Source organism: Pangasianodon hypophthalmus, chromosome 20 (assembly GCF_027358585.1).
Source record: "Pangasianodon hypophthalmus isolate fPanHyp1 chromosome 20, fPanHyp1.pri, whole genome shotgun sequence".
NCBI lineage: Eukaryota > Metazoa > Chordata > Actinopteri > Siluriformes > Pangasiidae > Pangasianodon > Pangasianodon hypophthalmus.
In genome coordinates this window covers 18370749-18385626 of record NC_069729.1, presented here as the reverse complement: position 1 = coordinate 18385626, position 14878 = coordinate 18370749, and the positions used below count along the sequence as shown (strand labels likewise).

The following is a 14878-nucleotide window of genomic DNA, read 5'->3' as shown; positions in this document are numbered from 1 at the left end:
TATTTATTTGTCTTATTTTTTTATTTATTCAAAGTGTCTAACGATTTGTTGATGTCGGTAGAATTGAGCTTCTTGATCTGAGCGTCGCTTTTGATAGATCATGGGATTCTCCTAGACTGCTTAAGTCAATGGGTGAGGATTCGGGGGCAGCATTAAAGTGGTTCTCTTCTTACATGAAGGAGAGAACATTTGCTATTGGGTTAGGGAACTTTATTTCCACCTCTCTCCCCATCTCCTCTGGGGATCCTCAAGGTTCTATTCTTGGCCCTCTTTTTCTTTTTCTTTATATATGCTCTTCTCGGATTGATTTGTCAGGAACACAGTGTTGCATACCATTGTTATGCAGATGATACCCAGTTGCGTCTACCTCTAAAGTATAAAGATGATGCTTGCATTGTAACTTTGGGAGCGTAAAGTGCCTTGGTCAGCTTGTGGTGCTTTTAAATGTGCTATATAAATAAAATATGATTGTGATTTTATTTCTTCCAGTAGCAGCTGGGATAAACTGAATGAGGTGCTCAAGATCAACTCCATAAATCATGCTACCTGTTCATCTTGTACATAATTTAGCCCTTAGCAAAATTATGCAATAGTGTCCCTTTTGAAACTGGTAGCTAATACCACATGAGTGGTTTTACATATATATATATCAGCATGTGACTAATTGCAAAACTTTTGCAAAAGTAAAACCACTATATATATATATATATATATATATATATATGAACCAAAAACATGTTGGCAATGAAAAAAAAAAAAAAAATATATATATATATATATATATATATATATATATATATATATATATATATATATATATATATATATATATATATATATATTATGTAGGCTAAGAAAATTAAACAATGTAGTGTTTATCAGTGTTACTGGGTGGAAAAAAAAGTTTAACTTTATGCAAACTACATTACATGGCCAAAGGTTTGTAGATGCCTAAGCATTACACCCATATGTGGTTCGTCCCCAAACTGGAAGCACACAATAGTGTAGAATGTCTTTGTATGCTGTAGCATTACAATTTCCCTTCACTAGAATGAAGAGGCCCAAATCTGTTCCAGCATGACAAAGTGAGAGACATGGTTTCTCAACAAGGTTGGTGTAGAAGTAGTCAAATGACCTGCACAAAGCCCTGACCTCAACCCCAATGAACACTTTTTTAAACCAAACAGTAGGTTTGGGATTAATGGAAGTACTAAATGTGATAAGTGTGATATAGTGAATGGGAAAACAAGCTGTTTACTCAGTTTTAGAGAGTAAAGGAGCGGGATGTTGTGAACCTTCCTGATAGCCGAAATCTTACAGGAGGTAATACCATGATGGTCAGTGAAACTGGCATCCTAAATAATGAAGTAAGGCCATTGATTGAACAGTTCTATTAAATTTTATAATTCTGGATCAAATTACAGAGCAGCTGGTTCAGACGGAGTCTCAAGAGGTGCACGCATAAAAGATATAGCTTCTTGGTTGCTGCTGGGGATGTTATAGACTCTGCTTGTGAGTAATGTATAAGACACAGGTCAAGTTTAGCACTTGAAAATCAGGTATGTGAGAGAAGATGTAAAACTCCTTGTATCATTCGTACAAATTCGTAGCACCACAGTTTGAAAGGGTCTCAGAAAAAAAAGGACCTAATAAGCTTTATGTTAAAATACTGTATACCTTGGTGATAAAAGATGTTGGCATACAGCATTGAAATTACCTGGAGCTATCAGTGTATCACCATTGTGTAAATCAGACTCAAAAAGTGTGCATAAAACACACTTAAGCATATGTTACACATGTTGTAAATTGGGGTGTTGTGGAACCTTGTTTCTCAGGATGGTTCTTCTTTTAATAGGAGACCAATTTAAAAGAATTCAGACTCTCTGCATAGCTGTTGAGGGGATATATCCACACAGTGATGTTTGATGAGATGAGTGAACAAACTGTGAATCAGAATCCTACCTTACCTTCAGAGAATAAATGGAAGATGGAAAAAAAGTCAAAGCACACTGAATGTTGAAGAGCAACACCAGATTCAGTATAGCTCTGTATAGCTCAGTATAGCCCTGCCCACAATTCACATGTTACGGAAGAGTGAAAGCACTCTTGATTACACAAGAGAGAAAAAACCCTCAAAGCACACTGTTTAGAATTTATTTACAATAAATTATAAATAATTTATTTTTACAGAAAATCCTTCACATTCTTTGTGTGAACAAGGTTATGGTGTAAGGTTGGTTGTGTGTGCAATAAGTGTCATATAATACAATATGTGCATTAATGATGTATGCATGTATGCTTTATTTATTTATTTTTTTTTACTTTTGTAATTTTACACTTCTAGCACCATCTGCACCTTAAATTTCATGTACTGATATACAGTGACAATAAAAGTGTTCTATTCTATTCTATTCATAAAATTCAACATCAATTCAATTTTATTTGTACAGCGCTTTTAATAATGGGCTTTCAAAATAAATTGTAAATTTATGAATTTATGTGTAATGAGCAAGCCAGAGGCAACGGTGGCAAGAAAAAACTCCCTGAGACGATATGAGGAAGAACCTTTGAGAGGAACCAGACTCAAAAGGGAACCCATTCTCATCTACATCCACATAAATCCCAGATTTAGCAAGATCTTTTTAATTGCATTTGATAGACCTACCATCCATTTCAGCATGTAACTGATAAGAAATTCCTGAATTTCCTCTTACAGTGGTTTCCACCTTCCCAGAATATTTCAGCCAAACCCAATGACTCTGTATAAAGGTGGACATCATGACAGGGATTCAAAAGTGAGGTGAAAATGTCTCTGAGGCCCTCTAGCGGCTGGCTACAATACAATTTTTAACCCTATCCATTCCCATGTCAGTGAAGGTGAAAAGACACCACATTACACTTTAAGTTACATCTCCACAATTTATTTTCAGGAATTCTGATTTATTTTGATTTTAAGTTCACAGAACACGCACACACTTCCCAACATGGACCTGAAGCTCGTACTGAGATTACAACCCAACAAACTTCATTTAACATCTTCAAAGCTTTGTAGATTTACAGTGTTGACAGATTTGACAGTTCTCTACCAAAGCCATGTTTTGTTTTTCAGCTAGATTTGGTAAAATTGTTGGGTTCTTTGCATTTTTTCTGCTATGAGGCTCGTTTCGATGTCTAAGCTAGCTCAGTGTACGGATATTATAACTAGCAAACCAACGTGAGTGAACAAAGTGATGACATGAAACCAAGGCAGCTAACACTAGCTAAATTTCATAACAATTTACTATTGACTTTACGACCTTAGCGAACACTGGAAGTAACTTGATATGGTTAGCTAGTCACTCCTTTTTACATGAACTGCACTGACAGAATGGGCGGTAGAGCCATAAAAGATTACTTCTCCCATCAGATATCTAACTTTCTGTATCTGTTAGAGCAGGATCAGAGCAGTGATTTTTTTTTTTCCCTGAAACTTAGGCTGAGTTGTGTATAAATGTTTACTGCAGTTTACCAGTATATTTTCACTTGATGTCAGCTAGCTAGTAAATGGTAGCTCAGTCAGCCAATCAAAGCCCTAAACTCTTTTTCTGACAATGATATACCTATCAATATACTTTTTCATTACACAAATACAAATTAGCATTTTACATATTAATCAATAATGTTGTACTTGCCACTTCTGGTTACCAATGCACCATCTTCCAAGCACTCCAGACGGACATGACATAGAGTGTCCATCATCAATATGGGTGGCCGAGTAGTAAATACTACTATAATCTCATTTATTTACCAGTGAAAGCAGCCATGTTGATATGACGTTCATATGCTATACTAAGGGTTGAGGACACACTCTCAGCTTGAGTTGGAATTTGCAAATTTTTATTCAACTGCAGCGTAAAAGTGGATAAAAGATCATTGCAGTTACCCTGATCTCTTTGCATAATGCTAATTTGAACCCATAACCTTTCAGTTCATAATTCTGGAGGAAATGTGTTTGCTGTGTTTTGCATTTTTTGTTGTATTGTATGTATCTTTATATGTTGCAGGAGAGTAAACCATCACCTGAGAATCTTAGTTGTTGGAATCATGGCAACCTCAGAGTGATTTTTCCCAGAAAGGATTTGCCCTCTGACCCCACAGGCACTAATCCTGCCCCTGTTAATGTGGGAGACTATGTTCAGGTAAAGGTGAGTTCTAACATTGGGGTCTTAAGTTTGCTTTTGCGTCTCTGTTCAGTTCAAGGTTACAATCAGAATACACATTGCAGATGGTGAAACTGTCCATAATCAGTGTTCTATGGGTCTTGGGTCATCATATGGGCCATCCTAATGATCAGGCTGCTGTATGTTAATAAGATCCTCAAGCCTTGGATGGAGTTGGTGTAAAAAAAAAAAAAAAAGCAGACAGAAATATCATTTTTATTTATTTATATATGAACTCGTACAAAGGTCATGGATTGTTAGAAAGAAAGGAAGCAAACAGAATTGTTTGTAAAAGGAATCTCCTGTTAGTAGACATCAGGCAAGGCCCATCCAGTGAACTGGACATCTGTCCCGATCAACACATAATCCTGGAAAAATCAAGGATTAGATACAGTTTTAAAAAAAAGGCATCTGTTATAACATTGACAGAATTTAATTCTCATACCTTCAGGATTTGAAGCTGCGTGTTAAGCAGGTTCATTTTTCCGATGGCAGGTAGAGGATAACCTTGCTTTAAGTAAGCTGTCAAGAGCATTTCAGAGATTTAAAAAAATGTTTCTCGAACAATAAAATATATCACAATGCATCAGATCATGTACTCACCGTTAACCTTGGGTATCACCACAACTTTCAAGATCATCGAGAGAACACTGTCGAGTGATTTCACCTGTTGCGAATGAAAATGATCATTTAGATTTGTGCTTCAGCAGATGTCATAAAATTGGTCTGTTTGTCCTTTTACCTGAAATGGTCCCACATAGCTTGTCACTAATGTCATGTCCATTCTATAGAAATATATTAATAAATATATTAAAATCAAATATGTTCAGACAGAATATTTACAGTTTATTACATTCTGTAACTTACTCATTGAGACTCAAATCTCCAGCCACTTTGAGGCCACTGACGTAAATCTGAGCGCTCACGCTGGCATTCTGCAACACAAAACATGCATATCATGCGTCAACAAATATTTAACCCCTCCCACAAAGTCACATCACGTCTGCGTTACTCACCACGTTGAGGACGAATAGAGGAGTCAGCGTGGCATTGGGCTGAATAGCGTAGGCTGTAACTGTGCTGCTTGCCTGCATAGTCATGTTGTTGGGCTCAAATGAGATGTTCGGCTCCTTCACAGCCTTCACCAGGAGCTTCATCATCAGGCCAGGGTACTGCTTAGCTATCTGGAGTTGCACATTAAAAAGTTCCTTCACACAAATATGCTAATGATAAATTGAGAGCTTGGAATTTTACGATAATAATCTGAGAATTTAGTGATTTTTAAGATATTGATTTTCTATGATTGTAAGTAATATTTTCAAGTAGAACCTCATAATTCCAAGGTTGCCCTATTAAATGAGGATACCATAGGATTTTGCCAACCAAATATTTTCACTCTCCAACCAAAAATGACCATATTAAATGTTTCCAATTAAGGAAATATTTCACCCAAACATGCTAATAATGGCCAGTAAGATCATGCTAATTCATTTTAGCCGTCATCTTGAAGGTGAAATTTATTCTTAACCTTTAATCTGTATAGCTTTTTGTCTTTGAAAACTGCTTTGTATGCACAAGATGAGCTGGATGTCTCTGTGTTTGTAAGAAGAAAAAAAGAAAATGGCAAGTTTTCTTACTTGTGGAATGAAGGTCCCAAATGTCCTTGTGTTCAGTCGAATAGGAAAACTGGAAGGTATCTGGAAGCAGAAATGTTTAACAGTCACAAACAGTTTACAGTCAGTTAATCTATGAATGTGATTTAGTGCACTACAAAGTCCACAGAAAAAAAAATTGAAAGGTCTTTTTCATTATATAGAATCAAAAGTTAACTCAAGAATTAGTGGCACCCATTATGAAAAGAACAAAAAAAAAGTCCTGCTTAAAGACACTTGTAGAAGATCCTGGACCGTTCTTCATGCAAAACATTTCAAGCACCTTTTTGTTTTCAGGTTCATGAATGCAGATGACCTCTTCAGTTCCAAAGAGGAAGATTCAGACAAATCAGCTTCCCCAATGGCTCAACAGAAAAGCGTTCATGATCGGAGATCACGAGTTTGAATCTGGATGGGAGTTTGAATCAGTGACATTAGCCAATCGTGGGTATCTGTATGCGGAAGAGGGTAGATAGCGCTTTCCTCTGTGTGTATTTTTCTGCCCTGGAATGATGCATAAGTTCAAAAAGATGTGATTGGCTGGCTTCATGTGTCTCAGAGGAAGCACATGTCAGCCTTCACGCTCCCTGGTTAGTAGATTTCACGTGATGGGGAGAGTTGGCTGGTGGGCTGGAACTGGCTAAAATGAAATTAGATAAAAAATGAGGTGGAAAAAATCCAGCAACTGTTACAAAATGTTAATTTTGTGTCATTTTTGTGTTGACATGGTGTATGTTTGGAGTCTTAACCTCCTGGTAGAGAAGCAGGTTTTAAACTCAAATTTGAGGGTGCCAATATTTCTAGAGTTATAGTATTAATGATATAGTATTGATTTTCCATAAGAAACAGCCTGCAGTGGTTGTAACTCGCCATGTCGTCTGTTACGTAGAGTTTGAGCACTCCGGCGTTGTTGTACACAAAGCCGGCTGAGTTCAGGGTGAAGGCTGATAATCCGATATACAGCATGTTGCTGTCCTGAGCAGGGAGGGAGATGGGTGTCGGGGAGAACGGAGGCTCCTTATGCTGCCCGATGTTGTAGAACTCCCCCTGCAGAGAAAGAGAGACAGAGAGCTCAGAGATGAAAAGATAAATATTACATATCCCACACTTTTTTTCAGGGAGAATTCCACTTCAGCTCACCTTTAAACTGAGATCAATGCTGGAATCTGAAATGAGCGGCGACTCCACCATGGAGTACTCGATTTCAGCGTACTTGTCAACTTGCGCAAGAACTAAAATGGATTAAAGCATTTAAAATCAGTCTTCTGGGATATTAGTCATGTTTGTGCCAAAGAGTAAGAGATATATTTTAATCTATCGTGTGTATTGTGTGTGCATATCAATCATACCATTTAAAGTTTTCAGATGGGGATTCATCTCGTCTATGGCTTCACCCACCAGAGAACAGATCTGAAAAAAACAAGCATTTTTAAGGAAATGAAAAGCACCTGATATCCTTGATTTTATTTACTTGGTGTGTTGATACCTGCTTCTGTAGTGCACTGCGCAGAGCCTTATCGATGTAGTGCTTAAACAGATTATACAGCCAGCTGAGTGGGTAAGGAAAGGGAATAAAATACTGTTACTGTAAATATTAAATATTGTTAAATATCAATTTCTCTGTGCACGTTAATATAATACAAACAGTGTCAGAGGTAGTGACTGTTGAAGGCATTAATTTGTTCTCATGCATCTAACAACTGAAATAGAGCATTTCTGTTGTGGGCAAAACACATTACAACATGTGGAAAAACAGTAAACAGTAAAGGAATACTTTTCCATGTTAAGAAATTGTAGTGAAGTATTCAGTATTCAGTGAATATTTATCTTCCCAGTCACTTATTTTACTTCCACTATATATAGTAACACTACAGCGAGAAAATAAGTAATAAAGGTTGAAACTAGCCAATGGAATTAAAAAAAAAAGACCAGACATAGTTTTTCCAATCTTCAGCTGTCCAGTTTGGGGGAATCTGTGCCAGCTTTAACCTCAGATCTTGTTCTTCTGCTGTTATAGCACATCCGCCTCAAGGTTTGAAGTGTTGTGCATTCTGAGATGCCTTTCTGCTCACCACGGTTGTAAAGAGTGATTATTTGAGTTACTGTTGCCTTCCTGTCAACTCGAGCCAATCTGGCCGTTCACCTCTGACCTCTCTCTCGTCAACAAGGCGTTTCCGCCCGCAGAACTGCTGCTCACTGGATGTTTTTTGTTTTATGCACCAATCGGTATAAACTCTAGAGAAATACCCAAACCAGCCTTTCTGACATCAGATGAAGCTAGCAAGTAATTGATGCTTATAGCTCCCAGCCTAGCAGTGAAATGGGAACTTCATTAATTATCATATCAAAAATGATCATATTCAGGATCTCACACAGACTTGTTGAATTGATTTCTAATACTGTAGGACACTATTTATTTATTTATTTATTTTAAAAAGTGCTATTTTGTTGAAGCTAAATCACTTTCTTCCTCAGCACTTAGTCTGGCATCACTCCACACCAACATCAGGAGACATGGCCCAAAGTTTTCAGTGTTTCAGATGATTATATAGTTCTACATTTGATTTTTATTCTGACTTATTCAGCAACTAAACTGCTAAACTGCTAGCTGCTTATTAGCTACTTACTACATTATCCTTGTAGCACAAGTGCAAAATCAAAGAAGGACACCTCAAACATGTTTTGTAAATTGTTAAATTTGTGATTTGATACTTTCTCTGATGATCTTTTTAAAAATTGGAAGTTATAGTGATACGAAACTGTGAACTCTTATTTATAGAGATTTGCCTCCTAGCTTGGTGTGTAGCAGATGTGATAGATTACCTGGCACCTCCATGAAACTTGACATTGACTTGGCCAACAGAGGCTGCACAGTTAACACTGCTGACCATCGGACGGCCCGTGTCATCACCTTTCACACCGATGGTGGCGCTGATGCTGAGTCCGCTAACAGACAAGTCGAACGAGCCCTTGTCCTTTCTACACAATGTACACCATGTTCAGTACAAATATCTTACAACACACAGAAAATAGATAATCATGCGAAATTTGCGTACATGAGTTTGTGGTATTTGACTCTCCAGTTGCCGTGCAGGTTAATGTAGGCGTCGCTGATGGTCAGACTCACCCCGGTGCCCGGTGCCAACCCCACGGCCGACTTGGGCAACCCCAGATTTAAGATTTGTATGCTGTCAGGAAGAGAAATGATGAAATATAATGAGGATTATCGGGCTCAGTCCACAAGTAATGTGTCATAATTTTTCATCAGTTCCATGTTTTTTTCCCCATTATTCACAGAATGTTGGTTTCATGGTTTCATGTGATGTGCACATTTTTAAATATTTATTTATCTTTCGCTTCATTTTCTTGAGGTTTTATTCTGATATGAGTAAAGATTTTTTAAAAATCTATTAGAATGAGAAACCTGGTCAGATTTTGTCCATTTTAAGGTAGAAATAGAAAAAGCGTCGAATTGCCGTCTCACTTTGTCAGACTGTACGAGACTTTGCCGATGGGAGACACTTTCACTGAACCGCTCATGTCTGGGATTTTGATGGTTTTGAACTTCTTCTGTAGGGCGATGAGGCCAATCTGACGGCCTGCAGGAGAAACAAAAAAAATTAAATATTTAATGGTACAGAGAAATGGAAAATAAAATGGATTTCCTTTGAATATCAGGCCTGTTTTTTATAATAATGCAGCTGTACTAGAACAGTGTAGGATTTCAGAATGGCAGTAGACTGAGATTTCTCAGGTCTTAATTTCTCTCTCATAAAGGGTATATTTTACTGTAATTTTGTTTGCTATTTGAACTATTCAGACTTAGTGCAGTACTCACCATACTCGAGCCCCTTTTCAGTGAGTCTCACTTTAACTCCCGGGTTAATTCCTGAAGCCTCCGGCGAGAGAAAGCTGAGCAGAGCCAACACACACCACAGAGACACCATGTCCACTCTGACCTGAGACACACAAACACACACACAAGTGGGCACCAGGCCAGATCAGCAGCATGTGTGTGTGCTCTGTTCCTCTGTAAACCCTTTGTGCTATTTTGGAAAGCTGACACTTTTTGCAAGCGTTCCTGTTGTCTCTTGCTAAGTCAACACTTTTAATCACACTAGATAACACACACACACACACACAAACACACACATTTCAGTGAGGCATTCCTGTGGCCTGCGCTGATAAAAAGCTGACTGAAATTGTCTTTAAGGAGCACTATACGGCAATCCAGGGCCGTATTCAGAGTTGATTATGATTATATAATATAATATATAACTTGTTATAATTTGAAAATTAACAGTGAGCGTCTTTTCTTTAATGTTTTTTCCTCAGCTGTGCATGCATTGTGAAATACAATGAATTATAGTGCATGCATAGTGAAATACAGTGAAATAGTGAAAGTCAAAAACAAAAGAGTTTATAGTTGCAAATGTTATTGCATTTTATTTTACAGAAAAGCAACACTTTTATCTGTTCAGTGACTGACAGTGTAAACTTTGTGCCATATAAACAATGACATGAATTAACAAAGTTAGAAAAAGGTTACTTATGTCTTAAAATTCATTCGACATTTATCACAGATTTAGCAAGACTTTGAACTGTATTTTATTGACTTACCTTATCCATTTCAGCATGTGACTAATAGGAAATTCGTGAACTTCCTCATGCAATGGAATGTAACATCCGAGAATCCTTCAATTAAAGTGCTCACCTGATGCAACTTCTCAATTTCAAAACACACACCACAATTGAACTCAGTGCTAAAGTTTCCTTCTGCCTATTATTGTACAGATTGTGGAAGTGTCCATTTTTGCTAAAGACTATCTATAAGAGAAACAGGCGGCATGATTTATGGAGCTGATCTTGAGCAGATCATTCAGGTTGTCCCAGCTGCTACTGTACCCAAACACACATCATGTGACATGTAATACACTCTTTCTTTAGTGACGTTTGAGACAAGCTGCCTCGGTTTATTGTGAAGCTCTGAAAGAGCTGTGTGTCTGTTGAGAGGCCACATGACCGCGGTCAACCCCTGATTTGAATTAAGCCAGGGATTAATTAAACAAATCTGTGAATGAGGCGTCAGCAATGACCTGTGATATGTTTGCATTTTTGTCGAGATAACTGCTAGAGCATTGATCAGAAAGATGTTAGATTTCCTCTTCAAAGGATCACTAGAAAAGTGCAAACTATTTATATAGATATTTATAACATACAAAGCCATTTTAAAAACCAGAGACAAGAAATAAGAGTTTTCTCTCATGTTTAGCATACGCTCATGAATAATTGCACAATTGTTACATTTCAGTGTAGCTGCAAGCAAAATTCATTTATAGTACATGTTTTTTTAAACAAACATTTCCTTTTAATATAAAAGAATAGTCAGAATGTTTTGTGTAATGTAACCTTTTTTATAATATTATACTAAAAAGATTTGCATGCAGATTTACCTTGAAATGTCGCAGTAATGCCTTTGTTCTCTGTCTCTGCTTCTCTGTTTGTCAGGAAAGGAGCAGCTCCTGAGCTGGAGTGAAAGAGGGAAGTGAAACCAGCAAGAGGCTGTTTCCAAATTGACTTACAGCCCTCGTGCTCCTAACAAGTAACCAGTTGCAGAATGTATTGAATGTCTTGCTCATGTTTTTTTTCCCCACTGAAACACTCAGGTAATGTCCAAATCCTGGTATTAGACACACATGCAATCATACGCCGCAAGCACACAGGAGGTGTAGGGTAAGAAAAGAAAAGCTGCATTCCAACAGTCAAAGGTGCAAACGTGGGTGTGGCAGTCATGGAAAAGTTATCAGTTCTTATATCACATGACTACAAGTGACAAATTCTTTAGTTATGACAGACAATCTCAATTTTTTTTACTTCCTCTATAAAAACTGACCCAATTCTGATTGAAACACAGCTTAATTTTATGACCACAACCCTATACTCAAACTTCACATCAAATATTTTATTTCTGATATGATTTCTTATATGTTTTTCATCCACAGAGCCCAAACCAGGTGTGTGTTACGATTCAAAATCCTGACAGAAGCGAAAAAAATAAAAATTCAACCCCCTTGAGCTTTTCTACATTTTGTAGTGTTACAACCTGGAAGTGAAATGGACTGAGATTTGATGTCATGAACCCGCACAAAGCAGCCCATGATATTGAAGTAGGGTTAAAAATCAATGTAAAAGTTGATATTGCATGAGTACTCACCTCAACCAAAAGGCCAGCAGTAAATGCTCAACATGATACTACCACCACCATGCTTCACTGTAGTGATGGTGTGATGGGCAGCGTTCAGATTCCAACAAACATAGCATCCCATGGGATACAGAATGTCTAATTTCTTTTGTGCACTTTTCTGGCCCCAATCTTCAGGATCTTTAAAGGCTATAATCACATGTCCTCTCCACACAGTGCATACACAGTGTATACACAGTAAAAGGTTTCCAGAGTAAAAAGAAAAATGTAAAAAAATACCCTTCAAAGGTTATTGCAACTAGGTCTCATGAAAGGAATTAAACTATTGATAATAGACATCTAACAATCCAACTTATGATTATTTTAAAAAAATCATAATGAATAATCCATGCCAGTTTTACAAGCATGGTGAGTTTTGTTTTTTTTTTAACTTGGAAGAAGACATGTCTCTGTATCGAGCCCTGCTTATTATTTATTATTTCACTTTGATCTAACAGGCAAGCTGTAGCAGCAGCTGTCGCGCCTCACCATACCCAGGTGCCCTTTGAGATAAAAGCATTACCTCGCCACCAGATGGCAGTAGAGACATTTCACGCAATCCGGCTCCACGTGGCTCATTAAAAAGCCATTATCCGACACAGAAATTGACTTCTTTAGTGCTCCAGGTGCCACTAAACAACAGCAGAATATTAAATGGTTAGATAGCCCAAGTCACTTTTTGTTCTACGTCCTCACTAACTGCCTGGAACACACTCAATGTTCAGCCTGTGCACTACACAATCAATGCTCCTGGTGATTCTCGTCTATTGATTGCTAGTTGTGCCTTTTTAAATTGCAGCATTATAGAGAAGAGCACAATGAAATCACTGTCATGATGGAGTCTCCGTCATGGCTTTATCTATCTGTGGGACTTAATAGACAGCACTGCAGAGGAACAGCAGCCATATTGATGGATGACACAGGGCCATTACAGTAGTGGAATGTCACAGTGTGCAGGGATGCTGGGACGGTATGGTGATGGCATTGTTTATCAAGTCGCAACACTACTGTAAACAGCATTGCATCATAAGCAGTTTTAGAAGACATGGTGTCAGCTCTGCTGTGTAATTAAACGGGTATAAACATGTTATGCGTTACACTTCATCCCCACCAATATTTCAAACGTTGAATAAAAACACTATGATCACCACAGTGCAACTCAAATAATGTAACTGAAATACTCATTACTTGATAATAAATAGTAAAGTATGTAAACAATAAAACTCCTAGGGGTGTGCTGTTATAGGAAATTATCAACAACAGGGCCATGTGATGAAAAGAAGCACCTCAAGGTTGACCCTTTTCCATTAACAGCACACCAAGAAGTGTTTTATTCCTCTTATACCACCACAGAAATTTGCCAGAGATTACAATTTAGAATTTATCAATAAACGACATATCATAATTTTATCCATTTATAATTATATTTACTGTTGAGGAACATCCGTGAAACAAGTTCCTTTTATCACTTACATTATAGCAGCTGTAAACAGTCGTTCCCTCACCAACCTGTCTTTTTTTCTGTCTCTTGAAGTTATAAGATCAAAAATACAACTAGCAACAAATCGGAAATCGATTCCTACATCTGGTTACAAACCCGATTGCTACAAAGTGCTGACACTGGAGACTCCTTCCATAAATGGTAAATAAACATCTCTTTACCATATCAGAAACTTCACCATATCAACAATTGTATGTTTTCTTCATTAAATAACAACAAGCTTTTTTTTACCTATTTATTATTAGCCTTAGATTATGTGGAGCACCTTCTTTACAAGTCTATACAAACGATTATACATTAGAACAAGCATTAATATAAACCTGTGATCTGAATTATAGCTTGCACTACTGTCAGAGCTGCTGGTGTACAAAAATAATCAGCACGTTCTGACCAATCAGATTCGAGAATTCAATTCGAGAATGGTATGATAAATACATAGATAAAGTGAATCTCATGTGAGCTCTTTGTTTTGTTCAGCGAAATGGAAATGAAGTGATAGAGGAAGAGGAAGAAGAGGCGCAGGACAATGTATCTACTACGTCCTCATTCATGACGTGAAAGACAATGAGAGAAACAGGACAAAGAACACGGCCAAACCCGAGCGGCTTCAGTAAGCAGGATGTACGGAGAAGACTCTATGCAGAAGTATGTCTTTTGTTTGTTCTTGTGTATTGGTGTATTAATGTCACTGCTCTGACTGCAGGGAACAGCAAATATTTGAATAATTTTAAAAGCCAAACATTTACATTTATTCATTTGGTTGATGCTTTTATACAAATGATGTACAAACGACACAGGATGCAACAAGCTGGCAAAACCTGCATGAGCTAGTCAGATAGGTAGCTAACTAGCTAGCGTACTAATTTACCGTAAAGCTGTTAGTTTGACACGAATAACTCGCTACACATACAAGGCAGCTCACTAGGAGAGGCGTAAACCTCAGGCTTCCACACAATATGATAGGATTTTGATTCTTAAGGCAATGATTCGATATTTTATGATGCCACTAAATGTGCTATAAGATTTTATGTAATTTAGTAACCTCTGATCGATATATGGTTTAAAATCTGGATTACCGTTAATTCACAATTTACAGACAAAACACCTCACTAGACTATTAAATTATTTACACATCAGTTTAAAAAAATGTGAATTATTTTCTTCTTACCCTTTATAATCATTTATCATCAGTAATAATCAATAATGACTAATAATGACTGTTGCCTTGATTCATTTCAAGCTTTGCCTTTTAAATCAATGTTTCAATCCAAATCGTTAGATTGCT

General features: G+C 37.3%; 1 protein-coding gene across 2 annotated transcripts; it reads right to left on the bottom strand.

The window, feature by feature from the left end:
• Positions 1-4407: 4407 nt before the first annotated feature.
• On the bottom strand, positions 4408-11576 carry LOC113537957 (bactericidal permeability-increasing protein). Of its 2 annotated transcripts, none has more exons than XM_026932713.3 (16): positions 11305-11576; positions 9690-9810; positions 9336-9450; positions 8908-9039; positions 8675-8830; positions 7338-7401; positions 7201-7261; positions 6992-7083; positions 6722-6898; positions 5837-5896; positions 5216-5383; positions 5067-5134; positions 4942-4984; positions 4803-4866; positions 4645-4721; positions 4408-4567 (listed from the first exon to the last, which is right to left on the bottom strand). In XM_026932713.3, exons 2-16 carry the CDS (start codon positions 9796-9798, stop codon positions 4505-4507), a joined length of 1449 nt encoding a protein of 482 aa, XP_026788514.3. In that variant the 5' UTR covers positions 9799-9810; positions 11305-11576; the 3' UTR covers positions 4408-4504. The 2 variants fall into 2 exon arrangements, with proteins under 2 accessions (XP_026788514.3, XP_053083310.1); XM_053227335.1 differs by lacking the exon at positions 11305-11576 and adding an exon at positions 10472-10743.
• Between the last annotated feature and the right edge of the window lie 3302 nt (positions 11577-14878).